At 47.8% G+C, this 23,773-nt stretch overlaps 1 protein-coding gene across 1 annotated transcript; it reads right to left on the bottom strand.

Moving 5' to 3' along the window:
- Positions 1 to 1,549: 1,549 nt before the first annotated feature.
- On the bottom strand, positions 1,550 to 23,357 carry LOC122380625 (high affinity copper uptake protein 1-like). Its single transcript, XM_043363955.1, has 6 exons — positions 23,150 to 23,357; positions 15,247 to 15,365; positions 14,819 to 14,952; positions 14,159 to 14,212; positions 2,491 to 2,518; positions 1,550 to 2,082 (listed from the first exon to the last, which is right to left on the bottom strand). Exons 1-6 carry the CDS (start codon positions 23,235 to 23,237, stop codon positions 1,930 to 1,932), a joined length of 576 nt encoding a protein of 191 aa, XP_043219890.1. The 5' UTR covers positions 23,238 to 23,357; the 3' UTR covers positions 1,550 to 1,929.
- Between the last annotated feature and the right edge of the window lie 416 nt (positions 23,358 to 23,773).

Genomic DNA, 23,773 nt, shown 5'->3' on the forward strand with positions numbered 1-23,773 from the left:
AGTTCAATGGTTTTCAAAGATTCCGCTGCACAGTGGATGAATTAAGAATAAATGGACACTTATGACTTAACCCGCGCCCCATTGGGGTCTGCGTATAACACGCCCTACTGCAGGAGGGGGTGGGCTATTCATAGCCCCCCGTCCTAACTCCGAAACTACTGGGCCGATCGTCAAAACTCAACCGGCGTCTGATAGCCCCAGAAAAACTGTCGAGCAAAATCCAATTTCATTGACCTCGAGGTCACCGATGACGTCACAGGTCAGATCAAAGTAAAAATTATTAGCATTTTGGCTTGTTCACATTTTGGGCTCTGACCGCCGTCTTACAAGTCAGAACAGGCTAATTTTTTGTTTACACACTGAAGGACAGATGCTTTAGATACCCTGAGGGTACCAAACTTGTACTTTGATTTTCAGGTCAGGGTCAGGTCATCACAGGTCACGGAAATCTTAAATCATGCATCGGTCATGTGACACATGTTTCATGGTCCATTTAGGCCAAATATTTCGCATCCGATGTCGTTTATGTCATTGGAGGTCATTTCGAGTGAATTTAGCTAAGTTCAAGCCACTTTCAGGTCTGAAGAACGTCAAATTTTAAAGTTGAAATTTTCAACAAAAATGCGTCTATCGGATGCACTTTGAGCTCAGGAACACGATGTTGCAGTTTATATTGGTGTACGATATCAAATACGTACTGAAAAATTGATTTGAAAAAAATGATAATTGTGAAATTTTTGCTATAATGCGCATAACTTGGCTATTTTTGAAGATATCTGGCTACAACTTGCTAGAATGAGTCGTTAGTTTGTGTTCTATCACATAATTTTCGTTTTTCCTCCAAAAGTCAAAGCTTTTTGAAAAAAGATAACAAATAAAAACTTTGAATGGTAATATATATCTATAATTTCCATAATGTTAAAAAAAAATCCGAGATAGCAGTTTTATAGCGCAGTCTATTCTGAGTCCTCACATGCAATGAAATTGGATCTAGCTTAAAAAACTGAGCTTTTGAGAGCGATTGCCGTGGTTCAATGTTTTGTGTCGAAATCGGCCGAACATGACGTCACTCTGACGTCATTTCCGGCCGACCTATGGTATAGTGATGTCAATCGGATACCAACTTTTTGGTATACCGATACCAAACCGATACCAAGTTGGTGTTATGTATTTCAATCCGATTGTTTTTGGTATTTTGTTGGTATTATGAACCCTTGCTAATGTATACAAGGTTAAAAATCGGTGAAAAGTTGGTATTTTCCTCATCTTCTCAAGTTGGTTCGGTTTCGGTATTTCCTGACGGTTTTGGTTGGTATTTGGCTTGGTATCGGTATTCCGATTTTCTGTAATTGACATCACTACTATGGTAGCTACGAAGTTCATATTTTGAAATAAGGTGTCAAATTGATGCAGCCAAAGGTACTGAAAGTTTGGCGTCGGGTACGTCAAGCGGTTTAGAAGTTATTGCAGAAAAACGAGAGGGGGCTATGAATAGCCCCCCCCCCCCCCCAGTGGGGCGCGGGTAAGTCTAATCAAAGACAAGACGGTGTAGCGGTGGGCTCGGGCTGCGGTATATTCAACTTCATCTTGTCGAGCGACATTTCACAATCATTTCATCCATCACTAAGCATTTGCTGTTGACCCGTTAGAGAACCATAAATGACCCGTTAGGCAAACTCAGCTATCAGCTATAGCTAACTCAGCTATAGTAAGTACAATCAGTATATCACAACATTGTATCGCAGTAGGTAAGTGATAGGTATGTCTCGGTTCACTACTGTGCCTTCATTACAGCTTAGTGGCAGTGCTTAGTAGACCCCAAAACCGACGTCAGACTCCTGTGGAGTCTGACGTTCTCGTCTATTGACAATCCGCAGACCCTACGACTACATAGATCTATCGATTGCTATGTAGATCCCACTCATGTGTCTATTGACAGTGGTCTGAAGCACCCAGCAGAGCTCGCTTGGAGACCATGGGAGCGAAGATGGCGTAGCCGACTCCGGCTCCAGCGCAGATAGCTATCATGATCCACGAGCTGTACGTCATGGTGGCCAGCATGAGGAAGTATCCGAAGGTCACCTGAGGACAAACGTGAAACAGGCACGGGTGAAGTCAGTTAGAGGGACGGAATGCAAGGTAAGGTATCTTCTATTGCTAATCCAACATTCTCAGGAATTCAGGTGAGCTCCCCGCTTTAGCTGAGATGTTACATATTTAACTATCAGGCGTTACCGCAACCTACTCGTATTTTCAAACAAAAGATGCAGTTTTCAAAGACATTGATTACAGTTTTTTGAAAAGTTGTTTAATGTTAATGCAATAACACATTTTTCAATCAAAGTTAGGTATCGAAGTAGGTACTGTCACCGATAACAAGTCGATAAAAATATAAGTTCTTTGGACTGTTTCCTTCAAAACAGAATGTCAACGATTAATATTATCAGCTAAAATTCATACAACTTCCATTGTGCGTGTCATAAAACTTACTTGTGCAATGTGGAGAAAGACCTGAAGCCTGAAAAAAGCGAAGGAATGTAAAAAAGAAACGAATCTTAGTAAATAGAGAAATACAGCTTCACCCAATTTCTAGGAAGAAAAAAAAGCCAGTCAAGAAATTGGTATAAACGTAATAATAAAGACAGCATTTATAGTTCGTTTTTTTTCAGAATGACTCTGGCTCCAAGTTCATTATCGAAGCTCTCACGCGAGTTTTGGCAGCTTCAGCGTCTGGCACGGACGTATAATTAAACTGGACCCACAACCATCTCCATTCAGGTGAAGCCGACAAGGCGCCATCTTGCGTTGCCAAAAAACCCTGTTGTGAAAGGTCATCGAGCCAAGATAATTGGAATTGCGTCTCAACGGATGATCGGATCGAGATGCTGGTAGTACCGTTCGACACGTAATGCCTTGAGGCAGGTGATGATGCATGTCCGAGGTCACCCGGTGTCATGTGGTGCGTGCCACGTGCCGACAAACTCACGGAGGACAAAAATCTTTTAGCAACGCTCCAAAGCGAACGGAGGGCGGCACAAGCGCCATATCTGCAGCTCACATGTCTTGATGTCCGACCACTAACATATGGTATGCTAGGTACCGGGGGGGAGGGGGGGGGGGTGCGAAATGCCTGTGCTCGGGGAGAAAAACATGTTTTGAGGAGGCACTCCGATTCCGGAAATCCTAGACATAGGCACACCGAATTCGGTACACTGACACTACTGGGGGAGCGTTTTAAGGCGCTGTGCGAATAGGTGTGCTGGGGTGCACAGTGGGCGTACTGTGCCGCTGTGCGCGTGCAAACCTTTGAATGCTGCACTTCGTGTCACGCGGCCTTCGTGTCACGTATGCGGGTAGAACGGGTAGCGCTGGCAAGCTCAAGGTGCCAAATTTACACAGGCCACACAGAATACATTGTAGCAACGTCATTGAGTATATCCATCTCCTGGTAGACCCCAAAGGTGCTTTCCGCACGCGTGCAAAAAAAATATCCGCGCCGGGAGGTGGGGATGTTCGGACATCCCATGTGGACTTGTGTAAATATCTCAAAAACGGCGTTGCGGAGTGCCGCCGTTTTTGGCACACCTTTTTTTATACATCTTTACCCACAAAGGCTGCACAACACTCAAACCCAGGCCACTCAGGGTCAGATCACCAGGTGACGTCCAAGTGGCCTTGCCATAGAAAAAGTTATGCCCGTCATAGCTACACCGACTAAATGATCGGTTTAAGACGTCCGGCAATTAACCTTCGCCCCAGTGGGGGGGGGGGCATATGTTACCACCCTGTCGGGTTTTTTGCGTATAAATAAAAAACCTCGGCGCGTAGCGCCGCGCCGCTTAACATAGCTTTTTGTACATCAAATTTGGACAATGTGTGAAATTTTTGACCCCAGGTCATGTCAGGTCAGGTCACCAGGTCAAGTTAACTGACCAGGCCTAAAAAAAAGTTTGCAATCATGTCCAGCCTGCAGTGTTTGTCAGAAAAGTTTTAAACTTGGTGGATTGCATGATGTTATGGGCGCCTACAATTTGTATATCTCGGATTTTTTATATCCGTGACCTAAGGTCAGGTCAGTGGCGTGACCTTACCATTATAAGTCAATGGAGAAAAATGAAAATGCCTCTAGATCCGTGTGTACGCATAGGAACAGTCCAAATATTTCCGAATCACAATGATTTGAACCACCCGTGATGACCAAGGTGTCATTTTTGCTGATAGCCTCTAGAAAGGTCATCTGAGGTCATGAAGAATGTGACCTCAGAACCATGTGACTCTGACCAAGAACATGAAAATGTGACGAAATATTTGTTTACAACGCCACATTTGCAGAGCCAGCCAGTGCTGACATTTCTCATCGGCCAAATGTATACAGTTCCGTCAGCCAGAAGCGGTGGGCGGAGCCTATTTCGGCTGATAACAGCACATTGACCTATAATAAGTATAGACAGACTACACTGGCTTAATCAGCACCTGAAGGCCGTTCCCGCTGAGCGACACTAGCGCCACCGTACGTGTAAGGGCACGAACTAATGACACAATGCTTTGTCTATGGGACAAACGCAAAAGTTTATCAACTTCTTTCGCGTAAATAACACGACGGAACGGAACGAGACTGCATCTACAATGTAGAAGCGTCCAAGCTTAATCACTTGAACATAGTACAAAGTCATAGGGTGAGGGACACGGCACGCGCCACGTGCCAACTAAGTGGTGACAAATTTGTTCGATCAACAATAACTACTTTACAACGACTGGGTTGATTGAGCTGAAACTTGGCATGTCGTTGGACATGCAAATGATGATGCATTTCCACGTGTCACGGTTTGGGTGCTGCTGCACGTGCGCACGTGCAGGGTACGCTTCCAGATCTCGAGAACGGCTACGCCGATTGCGCTCAAATTTGGTACGCCGTTAGGGACCGTTTGACAGGGTGCCGTGCACAAGTCAGTTTGGGTCCAGCTTGCACGTGCGCACGTGCAGGGGTCGCTTCCACATCTCGAGAGTGGCTGGGCAGATTGTGCTCAAATTTGGTACGCCGTTAGGGACCGTTTGACAGGGTGCCGTGCACAAGTCAGTTTGGGTCCAGCTTGCACGTGCGCACGCGCGAGGGGTCGCTTCCACATCTCGAGAACGGCTGGGGAGATTGCGCTCAAATTTGGTACACCGGTAGCGACCGTTTAGGAGGGTGCCGTGCTCAAGTCCATTTATGTCCAGTTTGTACGTGCAAACGAGTGGGGCCACTTTCACATCTCGAATGAGCGGCTTTGCCATTGCGCTCAGAATCATCATTTCTAGATCCGTTAAAGGAGCTTCACTATCACGTAGTTTTGCAGGTCTCATGCGCGTTTCTCTTCATGATTGCGAATTCGATTAATACAGGTTGTTAGTTGATTTAACATTATGTATTGTGTATTTAAGATGAAGCTCAGCAGTAACATTCATGACATCATCAAAGCATCGTCAAAGCATATGAAGACATAAAAATAATGCTAATGGTAGTAGAGATTGTAGGATGAGTGGCGATATACTCATACCAATCTGAGTGCACATAATGATGCATCATTTTATTCACCCATGAGCCTCTTTAACCCGCGCCCGGGTGAGCCTTTCAGCCAACTTCGCCATAGTGATGGGAAGAGGGGGGACGTATTTGTCCACACCATATTATCTCGCAAAGGAAGAAAGATAGAAAGATGCGGAAAGGGCAGTAGGTAGCTCGCTATAAGAACTTTGAGAATCATCTAGACAATTTTTCAATCAGGTCATCGCTAAAGGTCACTGTTGATCACCAAAAGTTCATGAATTCTGGTTTTCGATTTTAACAACGTTCCACAAAGCAGCGCACACACAAGTAAATGAGGGGCCTTCTGCTCTTGAGCACTTATGTTGAGCCACGCAAGAAATAATTAAGCCAGTCATTTCACACTTGGTAGGCATTTCGACTGTTGCAGTCTTGCTGAGCTTCCATTCAGTTTTCTTGACGGCTCCAGCCTCCAACGTGTTTAATTGCAGTAGCAACTTAGAACTTAACTTCGTCAATCTTTTTTACTTTAAATGTTGGCCATAAGTCGGGCTATGTCTGGTTCAGTTGGCAGATGAATTTCAGCGCACACCAGAAGCCTTCCAGCAACAAGAACATAGGCCTGTGCCGGTAGACCTTGGGTAGACCTCTTCCAAACCGTTTCTTATGACATTTGTTAAGATTGCAAGTGTCTCTCAGTTTTTTCTTCTCTTGACTCTAGCCATTATGATAAAATTATCAGTGTCTGACTGCTCTAGCAGATAAACAGGATAAATTTAAAGAAAATGAAATAAAATGCTTTAATTACATAATGTACTGTATTGCAGCATATTGCAGCATTTTAGGTCGCCAAGTGCGCCGAGATTGTAGTGGTCCTTTGGAGGGGGGAATAATAAACAACTCGCGTGGAAACCACGGGTCTAGCCAGGAGGGCGCAAACCACTACACTGGCGACGAAGAATGAGATAAATTGTGAATTTGCAGTAGACATCAAATTTGGAAAAGATGTCAGGAGACCTAGGAGCTCTTTTAACTGCAGTGGGGCACTTCAATGAGGCCCAAGAAAGTTTTGAGACATATGTGGAGCGCCTGCGGCTATCGTTCAGAGTGGCTAAAGTGGAAGAAAACTTGCAAAAAGAGGCTTTTCTGGCTGTGATCGGTCCGAAAACTTATGGAATTGTAAGAGATCTGGTGTCACCCTCCAAACCAAGTGAGAAAACACTAGATGAGTTGATAACAGTGCTGCAGAAGCACCTGAGCCCGCAACCACTGGTAATTGCGGAGAGATTCAGATTCCATAGTAGAGCTCAGGGTGAGGGAGAGGACATTGCGGCTTTCATGCTGGCACTGCGAAAGCTGTCAAGCAGCTGTGATTTTGGCAACTTCTTGGATCAGGCACTACGAGATAGGCTGGTCTGTGGGCTAAAGGATCCATCCATCCAAAAGAAGTTGCTGGCAGAACCCAATGAGCTGTCATTCTCAAGAGCAGGAGAGATCGCCCTGGGGATGGAGTCAGCTGCCCAGCAAGCCAGAGATCTGCATGGCCCAGGACCAGAAGTGCACATGGTAAGAACTGGGGGACAAGCCCATTCGAGTAAGAGGGAGAACCAAAGTGCAGGCCCTTGCTATCGCTGTGGTGGTACCACACACCAGGCAGCACAATGTAAATTCCGAAATGCAGTGTGCTACAAGTGCAACCTAAAGGGGCATGTGGCAAAAAAGTGCAGAACCAAACAGGGAGCATCCGAGTCTGCTACCCCAAAAAAGCAACCAAAAGGACCATCCAAACCGAACAATGGGATGTACGAACTGTACAGCATGGATGATGTGGGTGCAAATCCCTATGAAGTTAAGATGTGGCTGAATGACAAACCTATCAGCTTGCAGGTGGACACAGGGGCTGCCCAAACTGTCATGACCAAGCATGTCTTTGATGAGGTGTTCCGAGGGGCTACCCTGGAGCCCACAGATGTGACCCTGACAGGCTTTGCGGGTTCCCCTATCCCTGTGGTGGGGAAAATGACTGTGACAGCAAAGTACCAGGAGCAGGAATACACCGTGAGTCTGCTGGTGGTGGATGTGGACAGCCGACGTCCCAACCTGATGGGTCGAGACTGGCTCAAGGTCTTCAGACTGGACTGGAAGTCATTTGCCACAATGAATATGGTGGAAAAGGGTGATATACAGAAGCAGTACCCAGAAGTGTTTCTGAAAGGTAAGGGGCCCATCAAATCCTTCAAGGTAGAGGTTAAGCTGAAAGAGGGAGCAACACCAGGCTTCTTCAAGCCCCGCAGTGTGCCCTACGCTCTCAGAGCCAAGGTCACTGAGGAGCTGGATAGGCTGGTGAATGAGGGAATCTTGGTTCCAGTCACCAGCAGTGAGTGGGCATCACCCATCGTCACAGTGATGAAACAGGATGGAACAGTCAGGCTATGTGGAGACTACAAGGTCACCGTAAACCGGTGGGCTGAGGTGGGCACTTACCCGTTGCCCACGGTCCAGGACCTCTTTGCAAAAATCAAGGGCAAAGTGTTCTCTAAGTTGGACTTGTCTCAGGCTTACCTGCAGTGTGAGCTCTCAGAAGCATCGAAGCGCCTGCTGGTGATCAACACACCGAGAGGTCTCCTACAGCCTCAACGCCTGCCATATGGTGTCGCCCAGGCACCAGAGTTGTTCCAGAAGGTGATGGACCAGGCCCTTCAAGGACTGGATGGGGTACTGGTGTATCTCGACGATATTCTGGTGGCCAGTTCATCAGTGGAGGAGCACCGCAGAGACCTCAGCCAAGTGATGGAGCGCCTGGAGAAGTACAACATCCACCTAAATGGTGCAAAGTGTGAGATGTTCAAGACGGAGCTCGACTATCTGGGACACAGGATCACGGCGGATGGAATCCATCCCACAGAAGAAAAGATCCAGGCCATCAGGAACATGAAGAGGCCGGACGACGTCAAGGAGCTGCAGAGCATGTTGGGCATCATCAACTTCTACAGGAGGTTTTTGCCAAACCTCTCGACGCAGCTGCAGCCGCTGAACCAGCTGCTGCAGAAAGAGGCACGCTGGAACTGGACTCCAGCCTGCGAGAAGGTGTTCCAACAGCTGAAGTCAGCACTGAGTGAAGATGACGTGCTGGTGCACTATGACGAAGAGAAGCCCATCAAGCTCAGTTGTGACGCCTCATCATACGGACTGGGAGCGGTCATATCTCACGTCATGAGCGACGGATCGGAACGACCAATCGCCTTCGCGTCAAGGACTATGACTCCCACCGAACGCAACTATGCACAAGTGGAACGAGAGGGACTGAGTATCATGTTCGGACTAAAGAAGTTCCATCAGTACCTGTATGGACGGCTGTTCACCCTGGTCACAGATCACCAGGCGCTGACCAGTCTCCTGGGGCCGCATACGGCAGTGCCGCCCCTCGCCGCGGCAAGAATGCAACGCTGGGCACTCATGCTGGCGGCGTACAGCTACAAGATCGAATATCGACGATCGGATCTACACGGCAACGCTGATGCGCTGTCTCGGCTGGTGACAAACAGGGACAACATTGAAGACCCGGATCAAATGGAAGAAGAGCCGGTGTTCTCCGTTGTCGAGGACCTCCCGCTGACAGCACAAGAAATCAAAGAAGAAACCAGACGGGATCTGACGCTTGGTAAGGTGAGCGAGTACGTCATGTCGGGCTGGCATGACGACATCACGGACAACATCCAGCCGTTCTTCACAAGGAGAGAGGAACTGTCTGTAGAAGAGGGATGCCTCCTGTGGGGAAGAAGAGTGATAATCCCGCCAAAGTTCAGAAAGCGGCTTCTCCAGGACCTGCATCAGGAGCATCCGGGTATCGGTCGGATGAAAGCCCTTGCGAGAAGCTACCTCTGGTGGCCGGGGCTTGATGCTGACATCGATGCGGAAGTGAAGAGCTGCTGCGCATGTCAGGCCGTCCGACAAGACCCGACCGCAGCACCGCTGATACCCTGGGAATGGCCAGAACGTGTATGGGAAAGAGTGCATCTGGATTTTGCTGAGAAAGGAGGTCAGCAATTCCTCTTGGTAGTAGACGGTCATTCAAAATGGCTAGAAGTCTTCCTGATGGCGGACATCAAGACAGCGCGCACGGTCGAAGCACTCCGCAGCCTCTTCGCACGTTTCGGGGTTCCGGAGGTTGTTGTCACTGATAATGGACCGACGTTCACGTCGTCGGAGTTCAGCGACTTCCTGAAAAGGAATGGAGTGAAGCACAAGAGGACGCCGCCATATCACAGCGCGTCGAATGGTCAGGTGGAGCGTTGCGTCCGTACGCTGAAGGAAAACCTGCTGAAAAACGAAGTGTCGGGGGAGAAGAGAACGCTTCGACACCAAGTGGACAGTTTCCTGTTCGCGTACCGAAACACGCCACACACAGTCACTGGAAAAACGCCGGCGGAACTGTTTCTTCGCCGAGCGCCGAGGACGCGTCTGTCCCTACTCAAGCCCAATTTGAAGGCTCAAGTGGAGAAGATGCAGGAGCAACAGAAAGCAAGTCATGATGGAAAGGACATGAAGCTGCGCGAATTCACAGCGCGGCAGCCTGTGTTCGTGCGGAATTGTCGCAGCGACCAGCGTGTGACGTGGGTACCGGGCATCGTCCTGTGCCGTAAGGGACCGCATACGTACCTGTGCAGGGTTCACGGTCGAGTCCGGTTCGTCCACGTCAACCACCTTCGGCACGATCCTTCTCGCCGGGAGGAGGCTCACGAGGAGACAGTGGGCCGACCGTCTCCGCCTCCGGTACTGGAACGCAGGGAGTCTGCGGCTGAACCGGACCGGTCGGTGACGACACGGGACCCAGACCGGGTCTATCCTGATGAGTCAGCTACGCTGGATGAAGGACGGACGACTGACGACAACGAGGCAGAGAGTAGCAGTCGGGTGGAGCCTGCGCGGCCATCTTCGTTGTCACTGTCGCCTACACCGGCGCTGCGCAGGTCAAGTAGACCTAAGCGTGCGCCTCAGCGCCTGATTGAAATCAGCGCGCTGGCCTTTGGCTAAAGTAGTAAGCATAGCTCATGTCAGTGTCTGGCGAAGCTCTTTGTGAAGTTGAAGTTGCAGTACGTCTTATGTTCCGAGGGGGAAAGTGTACTGTATTGCAGCATATTGCAGCATTTTAGGTCGCCAAGTGCGCCGAGATTGTAGTGGTCCTTTGGAGGGGGGAATAATAAACAACTCGCGTGGAAACCACGGGTCTAGCCAGGAGGGCGCAAACCACTACACATAAATACCAAATATCTCAGATCACACTGCTTGAAATGCTTGCTGTAATAACGTAAGTCAATTTTATCGCCTTGAAATGATTCACTTATCACGTGCAATATGTGCTTGATATTTGTTTGTGCTCTTTATTGGTGACAAACTATCTTTTCTTGTTTAATATGCACAGGACTGTCAACACACCTTATGCAATTTGCAATGCGGCAACAATAAATGATGCCGAGGACTTTGTTTATTCCGTTACCATGGAGACGATTTCGTGAGGCTTGACTTCAAACCTTAAACGTTTAAATAAATGTTTTGTAGTAAATGTAAGCGTTCTGATACACATTTAAAAATAAATTAACGTTAAATATTTAACACACTTTTATTTCTACGTCCGTGCTTAAAGGTTAGGATTGCCCTTATCCTGCGCTGTAATTTCAGAAAACAATTTGCTTCTTTGGTCGACGAGGAACGCCGCAAAGACGCGAGTAGTTCGTCCAAGGCCATAGAAACTACAGGTAGCGACAACACGCGTTTGACCTTGAATTCCGCCGGCCGGCGGGTGACGTCACTGGCGGCGAGCCACTCGGCGGCCCCGTCCGGCGACGTACTAAAACCGACTGTTTCAAACCTCGTAATGGTAAAGTTTGTCTTAAAATGAGATGCATTTAAATGTATCACAAGGTAATATGAAAGCAACCTTACCTTCTGATATGCCACGACGGCTCTTATTCACGCATATACATACTAAATACGATCCTGTCAACATCGATTACTCCTGTCAACAGCGACAGGCGCCGGCAGATGGAAGATTAAGAGCTCGTCGGCTGTGTACGCATCCAAGCTGTAAAACTGCCATTTCAGTTTAAACTCCCATGTTAAAAGAAATATATTAACAATCGTCGTCGTCACCTGTGGCCACCTCGTCGACAGATGCGCGCAGCGCCAGACTCCCTCCTACAGCGCCGCTGTGGCGGCACACACTCGCTTTCCCGTGCTCCTCCTAAGCCGCTGTAACAGCCACACACGCTGAAGTGGGGCTGGACCTTCACCGCGTGCACAAAGAACGAGCATCTTATCGGACGGACAATGCTAACATCGGACAAGACTGTTAGTTATCAATTGTGACTTTATTCAAACATGGTTCCGCCGGACGATTCCCGGCTCCCGGTCAGCGGAGAACACCGTGATCTGGGAGAAGTTGATCTCAAACTTCTGCACGACGGACATCCACCAGACGGACGGCACATACAGCTGGCCCCGGCTCACCACTTGAAGCCATCCTCTTGGGTCTGGGACAGATGCTAATGCTCTTTTCCATGTCAAGCCTTCGGCCAAAGTGCCCCGCTGAAAGCAGTGCCTGATTTCTGTACATACAGCTAATAACATTCAAATACGCAAATTATTGAGCTTAGGAGTAGCTGCCGAAGACACTCCGACCACGAGCTTGATATGGAACGAAGTATAGGGCCTCTGCAGATGCATCGTCCATCCTAACAGAGTCTGCGGTCCAAATGGCGGCATTTTTGAGCCACGAAACCCGCAGCGAAAGCCATCGTCTGGTAGGATATGTCGGCTTCCAGGCTGCTGGGCTCTGAGTGGGCGGCACCGCGGACCTCTGCACCAGCCACGCGCTGGAGATCCTCCTCCAGTTCCGCCAGCTCATCTGTGATCGGTCCAGCCGCGAAGGGCTCGTCGAACTGGAAAAGTTACACCAGCTGCGTTTGCAAATTTAAGATAATTGACACTGAGCGATACCATTGGGCATAGGAACTTGGCAACGAGCTGCGCAAGTCAAATTATGTTACCATGGTTTGCAATGTCCGTTTCTTTTAAAATTAACTGAACTATTGTAGACAAGCTAGAGCAATGGCATGGCAATGAAAAATAAACACAATCACCATAGAATGCAAACCAATTACGATTCGCAAAACATGATTCTAAAGAAATACAAAAAGTTTATAATTCCAAATGAAAAATACGAGGACCAGGGAAATCCCGTAACGTTTTTGATAATTCTTATAAATGATTTGTATTTCTAATTTCAAGTCCTAAAATTTCTATTAATTGAAAATAACATTTTAAATACTATAAATTGACAAGTATCATAAATGTAATATACCTATTCCAGACTCTACTGCTCGCTCAGCATTTATGTTAATAAAAAAGCACCGCAAACGCTTACATTTACCAAGACATAAAAAAGCCACTTTCCCATATTAAATATTGAGGTTACTCACCTTCACATCGATGCCTCCGGCTTCCAGAACAGAGTCCGACAGTGTGATTGGGCATTGCTAAGATTCTTCAAAATGTTGATATTGATATTGGGCAATGCAACCACTTTGTTTACATATTAGTAGATTTTATTTATGAATTAGTCCAAAGTTCAACCACTTCACAACCAAGTAACCACTTAAAATGATATCAACTCACAAATAAACCTCTAAAATCAACTGGCTGTATCAGCCCTATATGAGTATGAGTGGCCATGGCAAGGGCCACGGTAACCATGGTAACGACGGTTACGACTTGTTTGTCACCTGAAAATAAATGAGCCCAAAGCGCCAATACTGTCTCTGCTTAATGTTCACAAGCAGCTGAGTCTGGTTTTTGTTAGCAAATTCCTGCGCTCTGATTGGCCGCCATCGGGCGCCGCCAAGTACGTCATCGGAGCTTCTTCAGCAAGCAAAACCGTGACCAATGGCGTTCCATTAGGTGTCACCCCCCTGAGTTCGTCTATACTTATTATAGGTCAATGTAACAGCACAACAGCTGAATGTGTACAGGCCTGTAGTTCCAAAATGCACGTGTGGAAAATATTACTGAACGGCTCTGGGAAAGAAAAATGGAATCTGAGGTCTTTAAATATTGTAGGCACGAGGCAGGGTATGGGCACGAGGCGTAGCCGAGTGCCGGAGATTTTTTGAAGACCGAGATTTTCATTTTTCTTCCAGAGCAAGTTCAGTAAGATATTTCCTATAGGTACGTCGTTTCGCTATCCATTCATTAACTCACAATCTTATTATCTAAATAACGTTTTTTAGAGTATTTTATTACAAAATCGCCAGAACTGTAGGTCATCAACCCGTGCCGGAAAACAGTGCAGGAAAGATCACGTGCAATATTTCCTGCACGGCTAGAATAATGCTAAAGGGATATCTCAGCGTATAGGAATTATCGGGAAGAAATCACATGTTAACATTAGTCGACGCTCGATTTTCTCAGGTTCAGTTTATGCCCGCTTTGCTCGCTAAAACACATGCTTATTCAAAAAACATACTTTGAGCCAGAGTCCGTTTGAAAAAAAAAACTATGGTGAACGAATTTCCTCAAGTTTAAATTAGGATTAATGATAAGTAAGACGAACTATTTTTTTTTCTTTCTTTAACCTACCAGTGTCCTGGAGACGACACCCTGGAAGAAGCGACTCTGTCGACGAGGATCAACCTGCAAAACATATATCGCGTGTCATTTGAGCTTTTGTTGTTGAAAAGAGTGTCCAGTTGATACAAAGTGGTTCTATTACGATTTTTTGTGCCTTTCTCCCCAAGTGACATTTGCAGTGGTCATATTAGAACGTTAAGACCTTGGGCGAGGCCAAGTTGACTACGGTGTTCTGTTCACATTCTGAAGACAAGTCGAAATATACTTTATCATAATATTTGTTTCGTCTTGAGTTCTTTCACTCTCATTAAAGAACATTATGAGCATAAGGTCCTCATTCTTTAACACCATAATATTGATAATAATGCTCAAACTAGTTAGCAATAGCTCATATTCAACGGCGCAAGGTAGTTGGCAATCACCCAGTCTGTTACAAGGAAATTAAGTAAAAAGAGGAAAACATGTCTTCTAATATCAATCCATAAATGCCCTCAGCCCTTTGATTTGGGATTTTTGCTGTAAAAACAAAAAAGTCTTCCCTAATGAACTGAAAAAGGATATAAGTGTTCTAAAACGTGAAAATTGCAGAAAGTGTTGTAAGATAAGTCACGCCCTCCACCAAGGCGGAATCTCACTGTACTTTTCAGACAAATGATATTGGCAATTTACCTGAAAACCTTGAGGCCCTCGAAGAGAATGGACATGATGCCCACTCCTAGGCAGGCAGCGGTGAGGGTGCCAGCGTCATGCACGTGGAATCCCTCGAACCACAGTGAGAAGTGGTTACCGCCAAAAAAGGTCATCTGAAAGGGAGAACACAATTGTTTTCAAATCATGACTAAGGCAAGGTTGCGATCAATAACAACAAAAAAAAACACTTGACAATGGCAATGATAATATGCCTATTTGTTATTACGCTTAGAAATGGATTAATTCCGCGTGTTCATTCGATAACTCGTGAAATTGTAAAGACTCTTGCGAAATAAACACCTGTCAAAAAGCACACGTAATACGGTAATGCATGTGAAGCACTAGACTACGAATAGGTATGTAATAATGTTGTCTGATTTAGCGCACTGTTTCTATTACGTGCTTACCTGCATCATCATGCCCACTTGTTTGGAACCCACGGAGTCGGTCGCGAGTGGCCCAGGAGTGTCTTCGGTGTCACTCGGGGGAGCATGGTTCACAGCCTTGCTGATCACCATTGATGACGCTGATGGTAAGTGGTAACATTGGGTGGGCGTCAGAGCACCGGTCATAATGCTTGCAATATGTGATAAAATGAAAATATAACTTGTCAAAACTAAAAGAAAAGTGATGTGTTTGTAGGCGCGCTGACAGCATTTTGTCTTATTTTGTGTTATCATGAGGGTCATTCAGCATGAACATATATTTTGCAATGCATTCCCTGCCGCAACACGATCTATAGACCCTAATGGTTTCCTAGTTACTCAGTCCCATTCGCCATTTTGATCCTTTTGATCCATTTGTAGCTTGTCTTATTCGTGTGCCAATGCTGCGTGCTCCAGGCTCTTAAAAATGAGTTTTACTTAGCATGAGATAGATGCCTACTTTAGGAGAGAGTTTGTTGATAAAGAAATGTTGTATCATGCTGGTCGTTATAATAAATTGTAAGATAACCTACTTTGACCGTAACCCGCGCTCCGCAGGGAAGCAAATTTTGCCTCTCCCGTTTTTTGTTTGTTTGGTTTTTGTTTTGGTAAAAGTTCTTAGTGCGTTACGCCAGTGACTTTCAGTAGGTACCTGTTTTATTTGTACCATCGAACTAACAAAAATAATGCCCTCTATCCGAAAAATGAACAAAATGACGTTCTAGTGTTGCAATGCAACACCGTTTCCGACCGTCTAATCTTTAATGTATGCGTTCACTTATGTTCACGCTTCTTACCGGAATGTGTGCTCAATCTCATGCATGAATACTGAATAACTATAGGATATCCAATGTCTTACTTAATCGACAGTCGACACTCGACATCCACAGTCCACACTGATATCAAAACCTATCGTGGTGATAGCCCGCAGTGCTGACCTGACCATCTCCGGCACAGGCCATTCTGCGTCCTTTGGCGGCACAAGGGGGGATTGGTACGAACCCCCCCCCCCCTCGCGTTTGGCCCCTGATCGAGCTAGAGCTTCGCGGAAAAACGAGTGTGTTGCTTGTCACGAGAGCAAGCCGATGTTACTCAATTTTAAGGTCATCGGTTGACCTTCCAGGTCAGGTCACGACCTAAAAGTGGGGAAAATCGGAACCTGTTACAACGACGTAAAGTGTGGCTGCTATGTTTTTTTCGGGGTGCTGATCACGAATATCGTGTTAGTTGTGATCACAGATGATGTCTTTATGCATTTAGGACAAGGCGGCTCAGATCCGGTCAGGTCAACCAGTAGGGGTCGTGACGGGTATTCGTAGTACGAGTCAACCACCTCTGACAGCTTTGTAACTGCTATGAAGGTCCCAAAACCATTTCGTAAATGTTCAAATGGTTGTTAAATTCGAATTCAGCTCGAGAAACTAGCCTAGAAACATGTAAAACTCGAAAGAGCGAACCGAGGTCATCAAAGGTCAATGACCTGACCTGACCTTTAGGAGACCTTAACATCCACCCTAATGCATGGGAGCGGCATCAAATCACATGTTTGAACGTTTAAAACCACGAAAAGATTGCAAACGCGCGGCTAACGCGAGCCGACATACCCTGAATCGCGATTCCGGCCAAATATGGTCTCGGAAAGTAGGTCACAGGTCAAAGATCATTTGGGTCAGGGTCCTGAAATGTTAAGGGTAGATGTAAAATCGGTCAATGCAGAGGCACTTAAACTTTCGTCGGGATCGGCCACTTCTTACGCGAGTTATTCGCGACTGAGAAACCTTAGGGGGGTTGCACCAACCCAGTGACGTACCCAAGGGGGGGGCCACGGGGGCCAAGGCCCCCCCCCCCCCTGAGCGCCGAAGGCGCTCAGGGGGCCCCTCAGGCCCCAGGATATTTTTTAAACACTGGATAAAACGTCTTTTACTCGGAAGAAAAATTGATATTAAAGTTTCATTTATGTGCCCTGGGTACCCGAGGGGCCCCTGCAGTCATCCAAGGGCCCCCAGTTTACTGGGCCCCTGGTCGCCTAGGGGGCCTCTGGTAGCCGGGGGCCTGGTCTCATGGGGGCCCCTGATAGCCTGTGGCCCCTAGTCGCCTAGGGGGCCCTGGTCGCATGGGGGCCTCTGGTCGCATGGGGGGCCTCTGGTCGCATGGGGGGCCTCTGGTCGCATGGGGGGCCTCTGGTCGCATGAGGCCCCTGATCGACTGGGGGCCCCTAGTTGCCTAGGGGGCCCTGATAGCCGGGGGCCTGGTCGTATGGGCCCCTGATAGTCTGTGGCCCCTAGTCGCCTAGGGGGCCCTAGTCGCATGGGGGGCCTCTGGTTGCATGATATTGAGGCCCCTGATCGCCTGGGGGTACCTAGTCGCCCAGGGGCCCCTGGTAGCCGGGAGGCCTGGTCGCATGGGGCCCCTGGTTGCCTGGGGCCCCCGGTCGCCCCTAGTCGCCTGGGGGACCCTGGTCGCCTTGGGCCCCTGGTAGCCTGGGATCCCCTGGTCGCCTGGGGGCCCCTGATCGCCTGAGGGCCGCTGGTCACCTAGAGGGCCCCTGGTCGCCTGGGGGCCCCTGGTAGCCGGGGGCCTGGTCGCATGGGGCCCCCTGGTCGCATGGGGGTCCCCTGGTCGCCTGGGGGCCCCTGATCGCTTTGGGGACCTGATCGCATTGACCCTTGGTCGCCTGGAGGGCCCTAGTCGCCTGGGGCAGTGGGGCCCCTAGTCATCTGGAGGACCTGGTCGCCTGGGAACCCCTGGTTGACTGGGGGCCCCTGGTCGTCTGAAAGTACGCTTATCACCTGATTGATCCCAAATCATCTGAGTGGCTACTGGCTACTGGATATAAGTAGTGACTGGAGTAGGCACTCATCTGAAGGAGCCAATATCTTTCACGGTGCCGGAGATATCACAGAAAAACAAAAAGGCTAAACTGAATACCCCCCAACCTTGGCCCCAAAGGCGTCATTGGCTAACACAGGGATGTGGGTCGATTTGCAATCGCATTTCCTCCTAAGTCCTATACCTCCAATTAATACAGAGTGTCCCAGAATTACCCAAGCATTTATTTTCTGGCTAAAAGTACAATTGCGCTCGTTTCCTAGTGAAACATATAATAGCCGCGTTTACATAGGGCTAGTTGCCAGATAGTGGAATTCCGATAACGAGACATTTATTCCCCACTATTATATTATATACCTACATATCCGGAATTGGAGGATGTGCAGTAATTGAGGCGCTCGCTCATAAAATGCCGTGCGTTTCATGCACACTCCTCAAGCAAAAATATTTTTACTTTCCAATTTTCCACATTTTCTCAAGGCTTAGACCGTTACAGAGACCGTTTTAATTGACTTTGATGAAGTTGAACGCGAGAAATCACAACCAAATGCTACATTAGGTTGTAAAGAACTGAATTGCGTTTTCCCACACACGTGGCGTTTTCTCACCTACGTCTGCAGGAGAGACAGGACCCACTATGCCCCCCCCCCCCCCACCATCGAAAGGTTCTTCATGACTCCCGGGGGCCCCGGGGAACCTGGGGGGCCCTATACACTGTGGGGGGCCCCTTCGAAAGCAGGTGGCCCCCTCCTGGGCGAAATCCTGGGTACGTGCCTGCTGACCAACCCCCTGTGCAGCGAAAACCCTTAGATAAAAGTACGAAGTTCGTAATCTCCTCCAGCACCCTTAGGGTAAGGGCGGGCAAGAGGACGCGGGCGATAAGAGTACGCATCAGCTGTTTCGGTTGCTTAGCAACGCCGGCCTGTCGAGTTCATGAAGTGACATGAAGCCGCCATTGCGTGTTTGTCACCAACGGAGGGTGGGCGTTGTGCGGCGACGCTGTTGAGTTTAAAGGTAGTGTGCCACCTTTGAAAGATTTCCCATTTTATTTTTCCTAGGATAAGAAGCTTCTGTTTTTACCTAATATCGCAAAAAAAAATCAAAAATGGGCCTGGAATAGTGCCTTTTTCGCCTAAAAGTTTATCGGTTTTTAGATATGTATAACAACTGTAGTGGGCTCACCTGCAAACAGGCGTCGGGCAACAATCGCGAATGCGGCGCACTTGTGACAATAAGCAAAGGTCATTATAGTGTTACGACCATACGACGTACGGGAATGAGTTATCAGCTGTCTAATCGTAGACAACAGTCAACACAATGTCGAGCCTTAAACTGTAAGCCCGTATTGGTATTGTTTCTTTTATTTGGCTGTCGAACATTATTTATGGTTTGAAATATGATTTTATGTAAAATAATTGATATGAAAAAGCCGTCTTATAAGTTATGACCCCATTTCACCACACGCAAGTGGCAGAAATGACAATGATCAGCTGACGCATTTTTCTTGGCCGAAGTCAGAGCGCGCAGCCCGACGCACCACCACCGCACCACAAAGTATGAGCAGAAGCCGCGCCCAAAGCCAGGGCCCCGGTAACGTGAGGTAGCCGAGTCGGGGCAGCGTGCGCTGACCCAAGCCGGGGCCGCAGCTTTGGGCGCGGTCTACCGCATCCCCGCGGGCAGCCCCGGGCTATCACATGACACCGGGAGGACGCGCGGCTCCGGCTTGGGTCAGCGCACGCTGCCCTGACTCGGCTACCTCACGTTACCGGGGCCCTGGCTTTGGGCGTGGTCTACCGCACCACCTAACAGGCGTGTTCGAAACCGCAGGAGCTGATGATGAACGGGTTTATCGAAACTTGATTGGATGAGCATATCGGTAATAGCGATTTCAGTGTGTGCATTTATTGTTCATAGTGGTGTGAAATGTGGTTGGGGTACGACCGACAACCCGTCGGGGCGAATTTCGCACTGGGGTACTCAAAATTTGAAGAATTTAAGACGTTTCCATGAGTTTTGAAGGTATGGATAAGTTCTAAAAATCCGGTTCTCCTTATCTGGGCCATTAACTCCATACGGTCCAAGAAAGCTGGCACACTACCTTTAAGGCGATGAATATTATTTTCGAGCGTTATGATATTATTATGGTATGGTACAATAATTTTGATACTTGGCAGTTGAGATAAGGTACATTTTCGTGATTGTTATGGGAAACTTGTGAGGTTTTCTGGGGAAATACTGTGCAGTGCCATATTCTGTTTGTGAAGTTTTGCACAATGTTTCGGGGTTCTTTTGTGCGCGAATTGCATGTATAGGGTAAGAGGACGCACTGTTCATGAGGGTAAGAGTCGCAGAATTATACATTATATCGAATATGCAGAAATATAAAATTATTAATATATCGCTTAATGACGTTTGTTTTGTAGGTATATCATCAATGGAGCACTGTGAGGCAGATCCGTTATACCCGAAATGCTTCTAAATACGAGTTATTCTCCCTTTTTATTGTACTTTTTTTTAGAACCACAAGACATGATTATTTCTTGATTTAACCCGTGCCCTGCTGGGGGGGTGTTTGAACACCCCCCCCCCTTGTGGTTTTTCGCGAATATCTCAAAAACGGCGGCGCGGAGCTCCGCCGTTTTTAGTACACCTTATCATACATCAATTCTACACATGTTGTAAAAATTTCAGACCAAGGTCATTAAAGGTCAGGTCACCAGGTCACTTGAAGTGACCTCACCTCATAAAAAGTTTCAATGTCTGCCATAGCTACACCGAGTGACCGATTGCTTTGAAACTTTCAGCGATTGATAAGGGTAACAGTATCTATAAAATGTATATCTCGGAATTTTGATATCGGTGACTTAAGGTCAGGTCAATTTTGCGACCTCTCCATTACCTATAAGTCAATGGGAGAAAATTGAAATGCGCCTCTTTTGGACGAAAGACATTATAAACACTCCCAAACACTGAATTACAGGTGGTTTAGACACACTGAACATGAAAATGGTGTCCGTGACCCCAATTTATGCCCCTGAGGTCATCTCAGGTCACGAATGGTGTCTAACAGTTTTTCGCAAATAACTTTTGATAGAGGCACGCTAGAGCGGTGAGAACGCCTTAGATGTGCTCAGCTGGACGATACGGATCGACTGATATGCAACATGACCCTTTCCGGTCAGGTCATGACCTTAACCTGAGGTCAAATTTTCAAGTTGACCTTTCAAGGTCAAGTTATAGTTCATTCGATGCGTCTTGACGAGAGGAACACGATGCCGGTAAAAGTAAGCTCGTACAAGGCTTGGGTCAAAAGTTATTGCAGAAAAACTGTTTCCGAAAAAAAATCGGCTATTTTTGCAGTTTTTGCCCCCTGCAGGCAAAACCGTTGACGTTAGGTCAAATCTGAGAGAATTACTCAGAAAGGGCGTTAATAGGGCTATCGAATGCACTTTTCTGCGGCGCTGTAGCTTTATTGGTTCCCGAGTTATGCGTTGGCTTCCTGGAAATTGTCGACATTCGACCTGAAAATCGGCGAAATTTTGCCTTCAATGACCTCTGGTGACCTGACCTTTGACCTGACAAAAAAGTGACCGAAGTGATTTCGTCATTATTTTTGGCGCTCTTTCGAACGACGCCTTCCGCGTATCGCTACGTGGCCCAGGAGCCGAGTTAGAAGGGGGGTGTTCAAACACCCCCCCCCCCCCCCCAGCAGGGCGTGGAAATCCAGGACCCCCAGCCGGGCGCGGGTTAAAGATTTGCAAGATTTATTTTATGTTTTTCTTTTTGGTTACTAGAATTAAATTAAATGTCTTCTGAGTTTGATGTTAACCCTCGCCGGCACAGGCCATTTTGCGTCCTTCGACGGCACAAGGGTTGGTACGACCCCCCCCCCCTCGCGTTTGGCCCCTGATCGAGCTAGAGCTTCGCGGAAAAAAGAGCGTGTTGCCCGTCACGAGAGGAAGCCGATGATACCCAATTTTAAGGTCCTAGGTCATCGGGTGACCTTCCAGGTCAGGTCAATGACCCGAAAACCGGGAAAATCGGGACCTGTTAGTAGAAAGTCGTAAAGTGTGGCTGCTATGTGGTTTTCCGGGGTGCTGATCACGAATATCGTGTTAGTTTTGATCATAGATGATGTCTTTAAGCATTTAGACCAGGTCGGGTCAGGTCAGGTCAGGTCAACCGGTAGGGGTTGTGACGGGTATTCGTAATACGTGTCAACCGCCTCGGACAGCTTCGTAACATGTTACGAAGGCACCAAAACTACTTCGTAAATGTTCAAATGGTTGCTAAATTCGAATTCAGCTCCAAAAACTAGCCTAGAAACATGTAAAACTCGAAAAAGTGAACCGAGGTCACCCGAGGTCACCAAAGGTCAATGACCTGACCTGACCTTCAGGTGACCTTGACACCCACCCTAATGCATGGGAGCAACATCAAATCACATGTTTGAACGTTTGAAACCACGAAAAGCTTGCAAACGCGCAGCTAATGCGAGCCGACATGCGCCGAACCGCGATTTCGGCCAAACATGGTCACAGAAAAGAGGCCACAGGTCAAAGGTCATTGGGGTCAGGGTCATGAAATTTTCAGGGTAGGTGTAAAATTGATCAATGCGAGGGTACTGAAAGTTTCGTCGCGATCGGCCGCTTTTTACGCGAGTTATTCGCGAAAAACCTTAGGGGGGGTTGCATCAACCCCCCCCCCCCCTGTGCCGGCGAGGGTTAAGCATTTGGACAGTACAAGCTGCATAGGTGTGTGTGATCATATGCTTGCGTACTCTCCCCGCCTGTCGTGCGTACTCTTACACACCCCATGTGGTAAGAGTACGCAACAGCAGCGGTTCAGAAAACGTCAGTTTTAGACTATTTCCATTTACGCTGAAGGATCGTTGTCTCATGGGTTGATGGCTAATTCAATGAACTTAAATATTCCATATTTGCAATTTCTTTCTTTCAAATATTAAGCAAATGAGAGCAAGAAATCCACTAAGTGCGTATTCTTATACGACTTCACCCTGCATTTATCTCTTCGGATCTGGACTAGTTCATCTTACCTGCCACGGGGGCTGGAGCCGCCCGACAGCCACACACAACCACTGCCAGCACCAGCAGCAGCGGCATCGCTCGTCGTGACGACATCATGCTGACTGCTCTGCACCGCGTCAGGCTCACACTCTGGTGGCGGCCGACCGGGCTCTGAGACGGCGGCGGCCACCGGTGGAAGGGCCGCGTCAGCCCATATATCGCGGGGGGCCCGCCGCGATTGGCGGATTGTGTACGAGGACAGAGGACATGGTAGATAATGGTGGGAGAGTCCGCCATTCGTCATGGGCATTTCAGTGGTACCGCACACGGTAACAAGATAAGTTGGAACGGTGCAGCTCATCCGTATCTGAAGAGCACCTCGGTTCTAAATGCGGGTTGCGGTTCACGGAATGCCATAGCTATCAATCACTTTGTAGTCCAATATTCGAATAAAAACACTAATTGTTTCTTTAACCCGCGCCCGGCTGGGGGTCCTGGATTTCCACGCCCTGCTGGGGGGGGGTGTTTGAACACCCCCCCTTCTAACTCGGCTCCTGGGCCACGTAGCGATACGCGGAAGGCGGCGTTCGAAGGAGCGCCAAAAATAATGACGAAATCACTTCGGTCACTTTTTTGGTCAGGTCAAAGGTCAG

This window comes from Amphibalanus amphitrite, unplaced genomic scaffold (assembly GCF_019059575.1).
Source record: "Amphibalanus amphitrite isolate SeventyFive unplaced genomic scaffold, NRLGWU_Aamphi_draft 000102F_arrow, whole genome shotgun sequence".
NCBI classification, from domain to species: domain Eukaryota; kingdom Metazoa; phylum Arthropoda; class Thecostraca; order Balanomorpha; family Balanidae; genus Amphibalanus; species Amphibalanus amphitrite.